This window comes from Diplotaxodon limnothrissa, linkage group LG17 (assembly GCF_057381915.1).
Source record: "Diplotaxodon limnothrissa isolate DT_005_m linkage group LG17, D_limnothrissa_male_GT1.1, whole genome shotgun sequence".
Taxonomy (NCBI): domain Eukaryota; kingdom Metazoa; phylum Chordata; class Actinopteri; order Cichliformes; family Cichlidae; genus Diplotaxodon; species Diplotaxodon limnothrissa.
The window spans coordinates 20846095-20863740 of NC_140612.1; the positions used below are offsets into that span (position 1 = coordinate 20846095).

The 17646-nt window shown below is 41.4% G+C and overlaps 1 protein-coding gene across 1 annotated transcript in view; it reads right to left on the reverse strand.

Moving 5' to 3' along the window:
* The window catches only part of grip1 (glutamate receptor interacting protein 1), a 60708-nt gene continuing 43062 nt past the window's right edge, over positions 1 to 17646 (reverse strand). Inside the window, exons 4-26 of the mRNA XM_085375724.1 lie at positions 16827 to 16972; positions 16654 to 16737; positions 16507 to 16582; positions 16271 to 16416; positions 15081 to 15228; positions 14555 to 14724; positions 14096 to 14233; positions 13863 to 14012; positions 13425 to 13611; positions 12969 to 13114; positions 11336 to 11416; positions 10819 to 10888; positions 9956 to 10101; positions 8564 to 8708; positions 7559 to 7698; positions 6130 to 6333; positions 5897 to 6050; positions 4866 to 4977; positions 2613 to 2645; positions 947 to 1057; positions 738 to 854; positions 502 to 648; positions 1 to 413 (exon numbers count right to left, since the gene is read on the reverse strand). Of these exons, the coding sequence (XP_085231850.1) occupies positions 105 to 413; positions 502 to 648; positions 738 to 854; positions 947 to 1057; positions 2613 to 2645; positions 4866 to 4977; positions 5897 to 6050; positions 6130 to 6333; positions 7559 to 7698; positions 8564 to 8708; positions 9956 to 10101; positions 10819 to 10888; positions 11336 to 11416; positions 12969 to 13114; positions 13425 to 13611; positions 13863 to 14012; positions 14096 to 14233; positions 14555 to 14724; positions 15081 to 15228; positions 16271 to 16416; positions 16507 to 16582; positions 16654 to 16737; positions 16827 to 16972 (3160 nt within the window). The 3' untranslated portion in view covers positions 1 to 104. The remainder of the gene's footprint in view (positions 414 to 501; positions 649 to 737; positions 855 to 946; positions 1058 to 2612; positions 2646 to 4865; positions 4978 to 5896; positions 6051 to 6129; positions 6334 to 7558; positions 7699 to 8563; positions 8709 to 9955; positions 10102 to 10818; positions 10889 to 11335; positions 11417 to 12968; positions 13115 to 13424; positions 13612 to 13862; positions 14013 to 14095; positions 14234 to 14554; positions 14725 to 15080; positions 15229 to 16270; positions 16417 to 16506; positions 16583 to 16653; positions 16738 to 16826; positions 16973 to 17646) is intronic.

The window sequence follows — 17646 nt, forward strand, 5'->3', positions numbered from 1 at the left end:
TAAACCAGTTTTAAATCAGTTTGATTCAACTTTGTTGTCCCCTTTTTCCTCACGATCTCTCCAGTCTGGTGTGGTTGAATCCAGTGTGACATAATTTTTGTCTGCTATAAGGAATTGTTTGTAACCTGCCCCATCCCAATCCCTGTCCCAAAGCCATCTCCTGGTTGGCTCCACTTAATTGGACCACTGTCCTCTCCCTGGCCAACAGAGAGCTCTGAGGATCCCAGGTCACTGCCAACTGGCTGAGAGGGGTGGCTGCTGTTGGTTGTGCCATCGGTGTGATTGGCCATCAGGGTAGAGGAGGAAGAGGATGAAGGGTTTCGGCTGATTACAAGCTCCAAGCGGTTTGGAGACTCTGCAATCAGGGGAACTACAAGGCAGCAGTCAAAGTCCCTGGTCCGCACATGGTTAATCTGTAAGAAAAAAGAAATCTTAATTTAAACCAAGAAATGAAGAGTTGAAGGCTGTGGAGAGATTAGTGAAACTGGTATATTTTTGTACCTGTAGTATTCGGTCATAGGCTTTGAGACCACCCCGTTCCGCTGGGCCTCCGGGTCGGATGTTATTAACATAGACGCCGCGGTCCAGCAATCCATCAGAAACGCTGAAACCAAAATCCTCCAGGTCTGTCGCCTTCTCCAGAGTGAGCTATGAGTACAAAAACACACCTGTCAGTTAATAAGGATCACAGGGTTTGTGAAACTCCCTAAAGAGAGCAAACACAGGCCAAACATTACCTTGTGAAGTTCCACAGGGTTCTGGTTTAGGATGTCATTTACTTCCTGTCTCATCTTCCTCATGGCGAAGGCTCGGCGCTGAGGGTCAGAGGGCAAGGTGTTGGATCGAGGAGTCACCTGAGAACAATCACAAGAAAGTTGTCTTCAAAATCAATATTTCACAAAATAACACATATCACAGAGAGAGGTTAAAGGTCAGCGGCATGTACTTGTGGTCTGGAGTTGCTGCGCTCCTGGAAACTCGCCTGGCGTCCCAGTGTGCTCCGCAGAGGGGTGGGATCATGGTTTAGACTGAGGGTGGAGCCTGACATGATGGTAGCCTATGAGAGTCAATCAGAGAACAGCAAGCGCAAACATCCAATCAGAACCGGATAAATAGCAAACATGGTAATTAAAGATTGCTGCCTTTGAACCCAGGTGGCAGGAAAGGACCTCTTTCTAATCATACATCACTATTATTTACTGTGCCTCTACTGATGTTTCTGAATTTCCATTCCTAGGATCTGCTGCTGTTTTTGAGCAGGCTCAACTGTTGTCACCATTGACTGTTTTAACTCATATTTACTGACAGGATCTCTTGTTTTGTACAGTTTAATGGCCTGTAATATGAAGCAGGTTCAACATAACAAAGAAAATCTGGCTTTGCTTACTCTGATATCAGCAAGCAGCCACACGAAGGTGGTTATTGGTACCATTCAGGTCTATACAGTAAACTGTTTGGGGGAGTTTTTTGGCATACACTCTTTATATTCCCAGTGTGTCATTATGTTTTCCAGTGCTTTTAGATTTCATTTTAATATTTATTAACTGGAATTTTCTAACCTAGCAGTAAGTTTGACAACACCTATCAGGAGCTGATGATCTCTCTATAATAAACACACACCAGCCACATTTTTTTTCTTTTTTTTTTAGGTAAACCTTGCTATTACCTGGTTGCAGAACTATCTTAATTCTTCGAAGTCCAAGTTGGAACTTCTTAATGTCATCTTGATGACATGTAGAAATGCACCATGTCATTTCTACATGATTGGGTGATTAGCTAATTGCTTTAACAAGCAGCTGAACATGTATACCTAATAAAGTGTCTGGTAAGTGTATATTACTCTATTTAAGGCTTATAGGAAAATAAAATTGCTTTAAAACGGCAGTTTTCCATTTTTCTTACTGGTCAGGGAAAGAAAAACTACATACTAGTCATCAAGGTGTGAGGGATCTTCTAAGAATCAATACTGATTGATCAGTAGACTAAGGCTTTGTACATGCAGGTCTCTTATCTCAAGCATAGCCGACATAATCTAATAAGACATGAACTCTGAAAGCTCAGCATTCAACCTGAAGTTAGCTGTCTAATCAGAAATCCTGCTTCGTAGTACAGACCTCTACAGATAGATTCTACTTTTGAGCTCACCCAGAGGATTTCAACTCTCTGACTGTCAATGTTTGATGATTGTGCTTATTTTCCACATCACACCCTTTTTTTTTAAATGGCTAAACTTCCCAACCGATGCCCACTTCAGCCAATCAGAATCAAGAACTCATCAAACGCATGCATGACTGACAGATCTGCTTCATGACTGGCAAAAAAAAAAAAAACTACCCATGAGGCCTTGCGCAAGCTCTCCAAGCATGCCTTGCTCAAACTGCCATGCCTGGTGCAACAACATGACTCTGCCATGTGATTGTGTTTGGAAGCTGGGTGATGTCACTAAGATGTCACAATGACGTCACCATGGTCTGCTGTTAGAATGCAGTTAGAGTCACATTCAAAACCAGCAAACATGTCAGATGTTTGACAACGCTGGAGGTCCAGTTAGAGGAGACAGAAGAAGAGGAGGACAGGAGGAGTTAGTACAGGGGAGGGAGGATGGGGAATACCAGAGTGAGGAGGTGTGTCTCCTTTCCAGACTCCTGGAAGAGAAGGAGTCTCTTTTTTACTTCTGTGTGCCAGAGAAGGTATAAACATGTAGTTCTTTCAGCATGAATTGGACAAATATGACTAAACTTTGACTGTCAGTCCTCAGGGCTGAACAATAAGCCTCTCATCAGTGTTCACATCACTACATGATTATTTGTGTTAACAGTTTTTGTCCAGTTCAATAATTAAAGTGATCAATATTTCAGCTATATTTGGTTTGTCTTCATTCTTGTGGATGTGTGATGTGGTTTTTAAGTGTTTCTGTGGATAAGAAGAGCATTATAGTTAAGCTCATTACAGACTTCCAGCCTGTGTTGCTGTTCAGATCAAAATATCAATGTCATCCTGTAACAGTGCAGTGTATTGGGCACAGGAATGCTACAACTGTTTATTACAGAAGGTCTATACTGTAACTTCTCCAAAGCCAAGTGGGGAGACTTGATCTGGCTTGCTGTCCAAATGTTAAGTACTTGTGACAGTGTGGTGTATGGGTCACAAAAAGTTTATCTGTTTTTAAAAAATGCTTAATGAAGACTGTAAAAAGTTCACTTATGTTGAGCGTCTTTTTCAAATTGTGTTGAAATTGTGGACTTCAACCTACAAACCAGTTTTTAAATTGTGTTAATCAGCAAAGTAAAACCGCAGTTATGATAAATATTTTATGCCATACTTCCTCAAAACTGTCCTCATATTTAGTGCAGGAAGAAGCTATAAAAATGGGATTTTCTAAGGACAGTGACAGTTCTATCAGAGAGATTTATGACACTTAGTGTGTTTGGACTGTGTTCTTAGTAGTGGTGCAACGGATCAAAAATCTCACGGTTTGGATCAGATCAATTTTCGGATCAGCAAAAAAAAAAAAAAAATGTTAACATTTACTTATTAACTTATTTAAGTATTTTTTGCCTATTAAAAACATTCAACTCAAGACTCATTCCACAGAATTATATAAAAACAAATTAAGGTGCAATGTAGGGCAGTACAGGGCTTTGTATCTACCACTCCGCTGTGATATAACGAGCGGTCACGGTCACGTAGCTTTCCGTTGCCCTGGAGGTCGACCCATTTGTAGTTGGGCAACAGAAGATGCCTGGGACAGTTCAGCCATAACTTTAAACTTTTCCTGCTCATACATGCCTGGGTACGATCTTGTCACTGAAGTGGACGCGCAACGGGATATCATAGCGTGGCTCAAGCACGTTCATCACAGTTTAAACCCCTTGTTTTGCACAACGGAATACGGCCTCCCGTCTGCAGCTAAACACCCCAGTAGCTTTTGTAATAGCTTTAGCCCGGTTGGACTGGGCAGCAAAGGGCTGCTTAAATGCCACAAACTCCTCTGCTCCTCCACTTGGACCGCTTTCGCTGACCATAACTATTGCTTAACAGACTGACCACGCGCACCATACACATACTTTTTTGAATCTTCGGATCACGTGCGTGCCGAACCGTGGAGTGGGATTGGTTCAGATAACGGATCAGCCGTGATCCGTTGCACCACTAGTTCTTAGTGTGTAGGGTAGTTTTTTTTTTGTTTTGTGTGTCATAACATTGAGACGACTACTGAATGTCACAGATGCCAGTCAACAATCCACCAATGGCAGACTGCAGCGTAAACGCTGTCTCCTGGTGATCCACAGGAGGAGTTTCTACACCTTCAAGGTGTCAGGCCTGTGATGTGCCCCCTTGTCTTATGGTAGACAGGAATTTAATGTAAATAACTACCACATTTGTACAATTTGAAATTTACAATTTATATTTGCATTTCAATGTTTGTGGTTTTCACACTAATAAAGTCTAACTGTTGCAACTCTGATTTTTTTTGTGTGTGTGATTTTAGGTCAATTGTGTTAATACAGTATGTCAAAATGGAAAATAACTGTAAAGACATATATGTGAGATTTTATTGAAAGTAAAATCAAAAACCAAATAAACTCAACTCCAGAAGGTTAAAAAATTAGCCTTAATCCATCATCTTTTCAACATTTTTTCTATATCTTCTTTGAGAAAAGCCAGCCTATCAAACTTCACAGTGTAGGTGCTGGTATCCATACACCAGAGGGCGATGCAGAAAGGCATTAGCATCTGAGAATTCTTCATTTGCTGAATAAAAATTTCAGAAGCCTTACTCCTGCTAATACTCAACTCTTACTGTAAATACTTCTTCTACTGCTAACACTTCTCACTATAGTAGATTTCGTGGCGTTCCTCACCTCCAGCTCTCTGAGGATGCCGCTCTGTCCACAGGTCTCCAAGTCCTCCAGAGCCTGAGACCAGAAGTTCTCCTCCTGGTCTGGTTCTGTCCCATCATGTCCCACATTAAACCTGAGAGGGAAAGGTAACAGGTCAACCAGTCAGCATGATGGGTACACACACACACACACACACACACACACACACACACACACACACACACACAGGAAGCTAGTGGTCATGCTGGAGAGTGTTTTTTTAACAGGAGGGGGCATGGGCAGTGATGACATACACATCCACCAGGTATTGATATCGGTGTGGCGGGGGTTAAAGGTCACCAAGTGAGGGTATCTGCTGGAGGTTACTGGGTGTCACAGAAGACTGTGTGTGAAGGGTTAAAGGTCAAAGGTCACTGTGGTACCTGCTGTCAGAGATTAGACCGCTGGGCAGATTACAGCCTCTGCAGAAAGACACACTACTGTTATTGCTGTTAGCTCAGTGCTACATACTCCATTGTTCTGGATGAGGAATGCTAACAGCTACAAAAGATATGCTGCAAAATGTATCCGTGCACATCCATCTTCAGGCCTCTCTTCTGATGTGCTTCTGGGTTTAAGGGTATACACATACTAGGCAAGCTGAGTTTGTTTAGACTGATCTTATCACACAGTTTGAGCATCAGTGTCATAGTTTCAGTGAACTGCGCCAGTTTGTGATGTAGAGGAGGAGGATCGAGTATCTGTACCCTCAGTATTTCATCTGTATCTGATAATTCATGGGAGAAAACTTGAAAAATTGCATTCTGAGTAAATTTGGAAATCACTATGTGGCATAAGTGGCTGCTCAAAACTAGTATGAAAAGCATATTAATCCTTCTCCCTCCTCTGTAACAGTTTTGAATAATTGTGTTGATCAAAGTACTTTAAGCCCTGAAAACAGCTTGATTAAACCTGGAACAGTTGAATACTGTCTGTTATATAACAAAGGTTATTACAGTTTTCTTTACTCAAGCTTTTATGTTTTTCACTGTGCCGTTCACTCAGTCTCTCACCCTCCGAGAGGTGGCCGGTCCCAATCATCGTCATTCAGACCCAGATCCGACAGTGGATTGGCTCTCTGGCGAGTGGAAGATGATGATTGGCTGTTGCTTGTCTTGGCGCTGCGCCACTCGTGGAAACTGTACAGTGACGACTGAAAAGTAGGAGCTACACACACCAGCAAAGGAGAAGTGTTTCATTACTGAGGCATTAATGAGGTCAGCAGAGGTCAGAGGTCGGTCCCTACCTGGGTTGGTGAAGCTGCTGTCCATGTTGGATCCATCCCAGGACTCCACAGCGCTGTCCACGGACGGCAGTGTGCTGAATGCTCTCTGGCTTGTCGGAGGTGCAACCATGACAACAGGCTCCTCCTCCCCATCCTGGTTCTCCAGGTTAGGCCCCACTCCTGGCCCCAGACCCGAACCAATCACGCAAGACTTTGGGCTTGACACTGCAGACAGACGGAGTACGTTTGTCAAACCACCAATGTGCGTTCGTGAATATAAATGTGTAAATCTGTAACTCCACTGGAAGTGACACTGTGTCCCGTCCCTTTAATGAGCTGTACGTTCAACTCTTCCCCTACCGCAAGGGGTCGCCACAGTGTTATGGGTAGCTCTGCATCTTTGATTCGGGAGCTTTATTCCCTTCCAGACAGAAAAGAAGGGACTGAAAAGGGGACTTTTCGCTTGTTGGGTGCTAGTTTGCACCACCAAACTATGGAGCCACTTAATGACCTGTACAAATAACGACCATCATTCAAACCTCTCCATGAGGTGTTAACAGCAGCGATGGCATAAAAGTGCAGGTTATAAAACTTCCCTAATGAAATCTTTAAATTACGGTAAATTATATTCAACATGTGCTCTGTGGAGGACTGTTTATAAAAATGGTTCTAATTCTTGAACAGTTAATGTTTAACTTTGTCAAACAGCCTGAATTAAAGCTTAAAGTCTGACTGTTCGATTTAACATCCAAACCACCGCCACAACTTCAAGCTGGATAAAACACAAAGCAATAAAAAGGAAAGTTGATGCCGAGGAGGGAGACTGGGTTGTCAGTTTCTTTTTTTCAAAGATCATAACTGGTGCTGATATTTTGATGTTTGAATCATTTGAGTCACAGAGGGGGAACAGAGGCTTCAGAAAGTCGCTGAAGTGGAACGATGCATTCAGCCACTGCACAATGTGTCTCTCTGAGGCCATCTTAAAGCCATGGAGCTGTAAAAGGAGGTTTCCTTTTCATGTGCAGCCGGTTTCACAGCAGAAGGCTTGGCAGTTTGGTACAGGTAACTGCACGATCAAAAAGCTTTTACTTTTCTTTCTGTTTAAAATGAAAACTCCCACACAGCTGCTGTAAGATCAGGACTAGAAAACAGTCTGTGGGCTGCTTGTGTGCAAGAACAAAACTTATAAGTTATTATTTTGCTCTTATATCAGGACATATTTGTTACAATTAAATGTCCAAAGCTGGTGAAACAGTTGGTCGTGAATTATTCTGCTTTATTAATAGTTTATAAAGGCTACTGAGTGATTGTTACTGGTTAAGTAAGCTGTATGAGACACACTACACAAGCCTGGCTCTTGATGTGAATCTCATTTCCTTGTGTTTTGCATTTGCTGTTGATGCTTGTGATTATGAACGGTGTTTATGGTGTGAAAAAAGCGTCTACGTACGTTCTCCCTGCTTCTTGATCTTCAACGTGACCGTCTCGCCCGCCTGCTGCAGCAGACTGATGGCTTCACTCAGAGGTTTCCCCTTCAGGCTGCTGCTGTTGATCGCAAGAATACGGTCGCCTACATGGATCGCACCAGTCCTGTAAACAACACCAAAACACACAGAAATATACACTCAGGGTTCAGCAACTCAAAAATCATACTTGACAAGACTTTAAAGAAGACTGGAACTGAGTTAACAGTCTCAGGGAAACACAAATATACTTATACACAAAATAGAAATGAGAATCATTTCTGTAGGAAAGAGGTGAAAACCCAATTGATGATGAGGAAAATAATTATTTTTAAACAGCAGAGGGCGACACTCTCCACTTCATCTGGCATCCTAAGCTTATCATGTCTGTCACGGTTTCACTCCATATTTCATTCCTCCAGTCACTGATGTTATTTTTAGAAAGATGAAAAATCTTTTCTTATTTAAAATTTCCTTAATTTTTTATAGTGAGACCATTTAGATGGCCTGCGCTGATACTGTATTTCTTATTTTATACATCATTAAACATAATCCCTCAGATTTAGGCAGCCAGCTTTAGCATTTCCTCTGTTTACGACCTTTGACATAAAGATGGCGTTTACACAAACAACCCTGGTTCTAAGCTTCTTAGTGTCTGAGTTTCTGTAAATAAAATGCCGTATTAAGCACAGAATGTATTTAATACTAATCCAGAATCATACATAACACCAGCAGGGAACTACTAAAGACAATAGAGCCTGCACTAATGATAATAATAATAATAATAATAATAATAATAATAATAATAATAATAAACATCTATTTATGGCACTTTATAGTGAATAAATGCGATCCTCCAAATAGCTGAAAAGAACAGAAAACTAGATGTGCTGATTAAGTGATTAAATAATCCACAACCTTGACATGTTTTCTACAGGTGTGACCTGTAATTAATTTTTTATGTAATGTAATTAGAGTTCATGTGCGTGCACCTCTCTGCCAGCCCCCCCTTGCTCAGAGAGGAGATGATGATGGGGTCGAAGGGCTCCTCGGTGCCTGAGATGGTGATTCCCAGCGGACCACCATAGCGTTGAAGCTCCACTGTGTAAATGATGCTGCCAGACACCTCCTGTTCATCTGGAACATTCAATAAAGATTGATTCCACATAAGGTCAGTGGTGAACAGATGATCAGGAGAAGATGGCATGGGAAGGGATGATGTGGTGACACAGACTAAAACACGCTAAAACTAAGCCAGAAGTGCAACGTTTGTCCTGAAAGTAGCATTAGACACCTCCTTTAAACCTTGAGTAGGTTTTCAGGGACTTAAGGGCCCTGTGTACCCTTAAGAGCGGCTGAGGACATTTAGAAAACCTTGACTGGGATCTATATCGCCATTAAAATGTTCTAAAGGTTATCAAGGTCCAGGGTCTGCCATAAGTTTAGTGAAATCCTCAATCAAGGTCAAAGTATTCAGCAATGTTTGAGTTAGTTTTGAAAAGAAGAGCCACCCTGGTAAGACACTTGAGAGTCCTTGAGGAGTTGATGGCAGATTTCAAGCAAACAGTTTGCTTTCCAGTCGTCCTTTAGGACGGTTGACGATCCGGCTCTACATCTAGTAGTAGTAGTTCTAGTAGTACCTTAGTAAATTTCTGTTCGTCCTTATGGACGATCGAGTCGATTTAGAAAATATGAATGGGGTCCTGAAGGATTCAGGGATGTTCTAGTTGGTGTTGAAGATACTTAAGATTGTGCTGGTCCCTTAGAGTCACTGATAAGGTTTGAAAGAATTTGGCCATCCTGAAGATCACCAACAAGATCCTAAATGTTTTTGAGAACATTCATTTTTTGGAAGAAGATTTCAAGAATAATGGATTAGTTTCTAGTCCTCGAAGACTCCTGACAGTCAGGTTGTGATCAAGTTACGATTAGATTTCATGTTTAAAGAGGTTTTAAGTTTAACTTAAAATGATACAAGACAAATGATTTCAAATCAGCTATTGATCTAGAGAGTTTAGGACCCCATCAGGACTCTCTAAAGTACAATAAAACTGTCATAAAGATGCTAAAGATCTCAGGATTGTCAGAAGATTAGTGAAGATTTTATGAGCACCAGTTTGGCTCCTACATGCTTTTAAGTACCACTGTCTTTTCACTTATTCAAAAGGATTTAGGTGTGACTGTTGGTGTTGCTAAAGCTCTTTAAATATGATCTTTTGAGGAGAATTTGGAAAGGTCCCACAGCTTATTAAAGTTGGCAAGTAGGTCACCACGGAACGACTCTAGAGGTTCTTTTTAAGGAGGATTAATGATACTGTGGGCATCCCTGAAAGCTGGTTTATCACTCGGCCTCTTGCTTTTGGGAATAGACTTAAAAGCGATACCAGAGTTGTCTTCATCTTTGCGGATCTTCAGTTTGACGAGCTCCTCACACTGCTGGAGGATCTGAACAGCTTCCTCCATGGAGCAGTTCTCCACACGGATGTTATCAATGGCCAGCAGCTTGTCTCCCAGCTCCAACGTCCCCGTCCTGAAAACACATTCAGGTAAATTAGAGGAACAAGTTTAATAAAGAAGTCAGCTGAGATCGTTATTATGTCATATTATCATAATCATGACTGCAGTGCATCTGCTTTATGGACAGGATGGAATTTTGCATTAATATCAGTTCTTCAACATATGAAATATAACCTTACAAATTTTACATGAAGATATGTTAACTTGTACATGAAATAGGAGTGAAGATATTGCTTTGGGTTTAAACCACGAGGTACAACTTAAACCAATTTTTTAGGCTTTATTTGTTTACATTTTGGGAAAATTAATCCCAATCATTTTACCTAATATCAGTTCTTTTTTAGTTTGTAAAGGACATCGAAGCTGGAAGATATCCTCTGAAATTGGTCCAAAATCTTGTAAAACTGCCGGCACTTTCTTTTCCGTATGAAGGTCTATAACTAGTCCTCTGCTTCCTGTTTCTAAAAGTCCTGCAGAGTAAACAGATGCTACCTGCCAGCAGAAGCCCTTTAGCTCATATTCTGCTTCACAGTCCAAAACACATGACCTACAAACCACGACATGCACAGGCCTGGACCGTTAGCCTAATTAACCAAACACGTACAGGCGGCAGTCTGAGGTTTAACACAGCTGACACTGTTTTATTTTAGCCTCACATACTGTGTGTAGAGTTCAGCCTCGGTTAGGTTTAAGGCTGGATTAGAGTTAGTTTAGCCATAGTTTGTGTCACCTGTGTGCGACGCTGCCTTTTTTGATGTCCGAGATGATCAAAGGATCACCTGGTTTCCTGTTGGACGGAGCTGCAGACACACAAAGAGACGAGTTGAAGATGAAACAGAAAACTGTAAATAATTAAACCTGTTTACACCACTACAACCAGAAGTAACGATTAAATGTTAAAGGGGAAAAGTAAAATCAAAGCAGGAAATGTAATATTGAAGTGACACCCAAGAGGAGGTCGGGCTGGATCTGGTCTGATGAAATCTGTCTTTCAGAATGAAAATTTAATTTCCTCGATGTGTAAACATGATGAAACACCAAATTAAATCATTTAATAAAAAATAAAACTACTGTCACTGACAATAAAAAGACTTTTATAATATTCTAGTTGCTTGTTTTGGCATTGGCACTCTTTCTTAATCAATAATTAACACAGAGCTGTGTTACTAATAAAGTCCATCTAAACCATCCACAGTAGCGACCTCACATTAGTGTACGTGTTTGCGTAGTCGTTTCTCTTTACTTACAGCTGATGGTGATTCCCAGTTCCACTCCTGGTTTCTTTGGGAGCTTTACGTGGAACGTCCCTGAACTGGGGATGACTGACTCTGTGCAGAAAGATGGAGACATTTCAGCAGTAGAAATGTTTAATTTACTGTGAAATACATCAGAAGAGGAATAAAGGCTTTCTGCTCAACATCTTCTCAGTCAGAATCAGGTGATTAAGCTTCTGTTCGAGGCTTTAATCATACGCTCTGTATACAGTCCTGCCTGGCTTGATGAGAACCAGGGTTTCAATCTTACTCACACTTGGTTTAACGGTTATAAATACAGGAAGAAATAGAAATATTTTTTACTCAGAGACCTCAGCAGACATGTGGAAAACAATTTCAATAACAGTCAATGATTAATCACAAAGTGAGCTCATAGGTACGACGTATATGTTAGCTGTCCATGTATTAAACCTGATTCTACATAACTTAGAGGACACATCATGCTCTCAAATGTTTATAGAAGATCAAAGTTCAAAACTTAGAGGTGATCATACATAAAAATCTTTCCTGCAAGTCAAAAATCTTTAATGCACCATTTGTGATGACATCTGTCTGTTTTGTAGCTATTATGTTAAGAATGTTCAGGAAGTCTTTTGTGCTGTCCATTTGTACATTTTATTAATTTATTAAGTGAAGTATTGAGATTATTAATTGTTAATATCAACACTGACTGATAGAGACAAAAAAAGACTGCTACAGATTCACACTGGCCGTAGATGCTGACAGTAGGTGACGTAACATTTAACTTCACCATTATTAGATGACGCATAGCTATATCGCTTCTTCGCTACCATTCGGTACAGTAGACTGGACATCACAAAATAAATTGGGAGTTAATCTTTTACATAAGCCTTTGTTTATAACTGGCTATGAGCATGTTCATAAACATACATCCACTGCTTGGTCCCTTTATTCCGAATATCCAAAGCACTGTTAAGAACTCATGTTAAAACTGAAAATCCAGATGATCTTCTAATTATTAAAAAAAGCTAAATTGATCTGTTCTTGTTGAATTATCCTGTGTAAAGATTATCTATTACTCACTTTCCATAAAATCAATCAGCATAGATGATGACATTATAGAGATTTGTAAAATAAATGATTGTAGTATTTGGCTCCTTGCAGGTTTTGGAAGATGTCCCCTTGGACTGACTTCAGTTATGATGCTTTCAGGAAGTGAGGAAAATTTTCTCAGCCTTATGTTTCTCTGGGAAATAACATCCACGGTCTATATTCTTCTTTTGGTTAAATAGTGACTCTGACTGTCCTGTAAATGACATCTCATACAGTTAACCGTCCTGCAGCTACAAATCATACAATATGCCTGTGAGTCACTACTGACAGCTTGTTGTGTCGTTCTATTAAACTCAGGCGTAGGTGGTTATTTACACCAGCTGGAGTACGTTACATCCACAAAGAGTCTGACAAATTACAGAGAAGCAGAACCAAACACAGACTGGCAGTCAGTCAGCCAAAACACGACGACACAGAAAACAGATGTCTTTGCCCAGCAGACAGACATTCATCAACAAGCACAGTTTTCAGTGCTGATCAGAAGCATGAAAACACAATTCTGATAAAATGATTTTTTGATTTTTTTTTTTACCAGCTACATCGAACTCAATTTCCAGTGTGAGCTGAGCAGTGATGGACGAGTCTCTGAGAAGCTGATTGGTTTCTTCAAGGGTCGAATCTTCGGTTGGAACGCCGTTTATGGATAAGATCCTGTCACCGATCTGCAGGATGCCACACCTACACATATATACACAAATATCTGATCACTGGAGCTCTCCTTACAATACTGTAGAGTCTGTACAGAAGGACATGAGGTAATGGCATTTTGAACTGGTGCTGCAAACATAAAATGCAAAGCTGCGATATAGAAAATAAAAATTATATATATGTTACCATGATTATCAATAAAGACAAAATATTAAATATTTCCAAATTTCACAAAAAAAACTGAAAATTGGGGGGGAAAGTTCAAATCTGAGAAGCAAGGGCAAAAGAATTTTTTCTCTAAATTTTTTTAAAGCCATCATAGCTGTGTCAGTGTGTTTACCTCTCAGCGGGGCTGTCGGGGTCGATGTAGGCAATAAGTGGCGGGGATGACAGCGTTTCCGTGGCGAACACTCCTCCCTGCAGTTGCAGGCCAAACCCCATGATGCCGTCGCCAAGCAGCGTCACCTCGGTGGTTTCCGTGTGGACTACCTGACCGGCCAGACCCACAGTGCTGGACGCCAGGGACACTGACAGAAACAAAGATTATTCTATTTTTTAGTCTCATTTTCCTCCCGTCCTGTGACAGCACCTCAGTCCTGTCCTTGTTTTCTGTCATACATACGCTGTTAGAGGGTGCAAGCTCATATTAAAATGTCATGGTTTAAGGGTTTGTAATGTTTTTTTACATTTTGTTGGTCATTATTGGTCATGTTATGAATTCATGTCTAAAACCAGCTAATAAAATAATAAGATTTGTTGGATTTGGAGACAGACTCACAGGAGCTCTTAAAGTCCTTTTTCTTGCCCTTCCTCCTCATCAGTGTGCCCCGTGGACTTGTGGGATACATGTTCCTGGGCAGGGTGCTCATGTTGAGGGAGGAGAGGCTATAGGCCGACATGGAGCCTGGAGAGAAGGAGTGGCTGAGCGCTGCAGAAAGAGAGAGGGCTGATGAGGAAAGGTCTCTCTCTCTCAACAGAAAACATGAGAGAGAGTGAGAGAGGTGCACGTACGAGGATTGTTTGTATGGCGGTTGTGCGATCTGGCGCCTGATTGGTCAGGGTGGTACGTGTTGTAGTGGTAGGGGGGGAGGATAGGGGCAGAGCCTCCGGTCTCCCAGGGGAGGGGGCGGGGACTACGCTGCACCTTGACTGCACAGACACACACAGAGGAGGGTGTTTAGGTTAAGACAAGAGGAAAGGTCAAAGGTGAGGCAGGTGCTTGGATCACAGCATCGAGATACCTCACTGGGAAGCCAGATGAGGAACTGTCATGCATACACAGGTGTGTGTCTTTCACGGCTTTATAAAAGATTACTCCTCTCTTCACATAATCTTTTATAGGGCCTCTTGAGTGTGTGTGTGTGTGTGTGTGTGTGTGTGTGTGTGTGTGTGTGTGTGTGTGTGTGTGTGTCTATACTGGTCTGTGGTGCATTCAGGGCCTTGTCGGATGTGATGTGTGTACGTTTATACCGTGCTGTGGTGCGTTCAGGGCTGGTCGGGTCTGGTGTTGTGGCAGGATCTCCAAGCGGACGGTCTGACAGGAAGCAGAAAGCAGCTGAGTGGCTTCAGCCAGGGAACAAAACTCCATCGACTTCCCATCAACGGACAGGATATGATCTCCTGCATGAAGAGCACCACACCTACACAAAAACACAAAAATAAACAGAGAATTTAAACCTGAACTTGGACAAAACTCATAAGTTAAATTTCTGCAGTTAAAAGTGCAACAAAATATTTCAGTTTCTGCACAAATACTGAAGTTAAAGTGTGACTGAATGAAGCTGAAAGATGACAAGGTGGTTAAAATAACCAAATTTACATAGAATCAAATAATAAGATAAGAAAACGGTGGTAATATTAGTTAATAAGCTGAAATTCCACTTTAGGCAAAATGAAAGCAGCTGGAACGATGCTCAATACGTGAAATCAATAAATAATAATAATAAAACAATGCAGTTAAAACAGTAAAACAGCATCAGGGTCAGAGGTTAGATACCTGTCTGCTATACTGGCTGGTTTGACCTTGTCGATGATGATGACCTGCTTGTTGCAGAACATGGAGGTGGACAGGGCCACACCCAGGCTAGACCCTGCCGCCTTGGCAACTTCAACCAGCAGCGGCCCTGATGCCGTGGCAACAGAGTCTGAAGGAGGGAAAACAGACAAAGTTTTTACAGTTTTTACATCGTGTAATTTACAAACGGTCCAAACGGTGTTCATCAGGGTTCCATCCTGGGTCCTGTTTAATTTTATGTAAAAGTTCCAAATAAACTAATCATCTGAAATCTTTATAATTCAGATGATACTCTTCTTTACATGTTGGTAAATTTTTAGAATTTTACTCTACACAGTACAAAGTACAAATGATCTTTTATTTTAACCAAAAATCACATTTTGGGTTTCAGATAATAAATACAAAATAATACTTCTCATGCACTGTTTCCTAATGTTAACGTTAACCAAGAACAGGACTTCACATAATACAGTTGGGATCAAAAGTCTATATCGACTTAATCATGTGCATGAGTGTTATGGAAATTCCAGTATCTATTAGTAACTGTTCTTTTTCCAGGGTTAAATGATTGTGCAGCATACATCTTTAATTACATAAAAAATAAATAAATAAATAAATAAAATTAGCTGCACAAGTTTGAATTTATTTTGGATTTTCTCTACTCCACAGTGCCCCTAAAAAAAACCATGTTTCTGCCATAATTCGGGCTAAACGTTTGACCAATCATCTTGGCAGAATTGATACAGTTCATTTAAACTGACTGGTTTCCTGGGACATACTTATGGTCTACTCTCTTATTATTTTTCTACTTACAGAAAAACATTAATGAGTTCTGCAGAACACAAACTTACTTCTTTAAATTGCTTTTGTCATTCAATGAACATCTCAAAATTGTATCTAATATCCACATATCAGGATGGACACAAATTCGAGCTCAGCTGCAGTCCTGGCACACTGTTTGGCATCGTTTCTCATCTGTAAGCCCCCTGGCAACCTACCTCTACCCAAACTTTCCATTAAATGTAATTTCAAATTTAATAACAATAAATGTCAAAACCAGTACAAGCAAGATTTCAGCTTGAATCCCCACAACCTTCTCCTTTTCCTGCACAGTTCTGATGTTAACTGATTAACGCTTTAAGCTCTGCTGGGAGGGGACACTGATGACTGACCCATCACGGAGACGTCATACTCAATCAGCAGCGTGGCCTCCTGTCCACACTGCTTCAGGATGCTCATGGCCTCTGAAAGTGTGCTGCCATGGAGACGAATCCCATCAATGCTTAACAACCGATCACCTGGCTTGATGGTTCCTTCCCTGCAGGTAAAAGAGAAAGAGAACAGTTTTTAGTCTGTACAAAGGCTCCCAAGGGACAAAAATCAGACAGACAGGTCAGAGGCCACGTACCGGTCTGCTGGGCCGCCTGGCCGGATGGTTGTAATGACGATGGGACGGGACTTGTTCCTGTCTTCATGGGCTCCACCTGCAAACACGCGGTCACATCACCATGTTTATTTTGATTTATTCTAAACACACAAACAGAACTCGCCTCACCTCTGATGACGAAACCAAAGCAGTTTCCTTCTTTGTGAAGCGTGACTTCCACATTCTTAAACATGACCCCTGACCCCTGCACCGCTGCAACACACCAGAACATCAACAACACGTCAACATTGCAGCCGGCCGGGTGCAGCTGAGTGTACACGTCTTCTGCTGGCAGAACTTACAGACAGGCGGCAGCTCGTACTCGACCTCCAAGACGACCCGTTCACCCACGTTCTTCAGCAGACTGATGATCTCATCGTGTCTGAACTTGGCCAGGTTGATGCCGTTGACAGACCTGATATAGTCGCCCACGTTCAGCTGGTCACTCCTGAGCAAACAGCCAAAACATCAGCTTTAATTTTACTTAATCAAACCTTAATGAGTTCGTTTAAGAAGAGGCTGTTCCAGAAAGGATGCTGCTAAACATTAATAACTGCCACTGCTTCACCAATATCCATTAATCAGTCACCCAAAGTGTTCTGTGTCATTTTTGCTCATTGTCGCTTTGTAGCTGGTAGTTGATCGTACATTGCAGGCTCCTGCTGCAGCCCAGTCACCTATGCCTAGAGGGTAACGGCTGAGAAAAATATATATTATCAGGCTGGTTAAAGAGGGGTTGCTGGAGGTTGCTGGCTGTCTCTAGGTAAACTCAGTCACAAAAAGGGTTCTTTCAGTTTGCATGGAATATGCAGATTTGTCTGCAAATACTCATCGACTACCCACTGAGCGTTAGTAAAACTTTAAAAACGTCCGACCAGAAACCTTCACAGTAAAAGTTAGTTAGTATCTTGCCCAAGGATATTTGGCATGCAGACTGGGGAAGCCAGGGATCGAACCACCAACCTTCCGATCAGTAGATGACCCACTCTACCACCTGAGCTACAGGCTACAGCCACCCCTGGAGCCCACTATGTGGAATATTCATGTAATCTATAGGTTTTCACTAAGTACAAAGTGATGTAGAACACGTTTTGTCTTTTTAATATCTTATATCAGATTGCT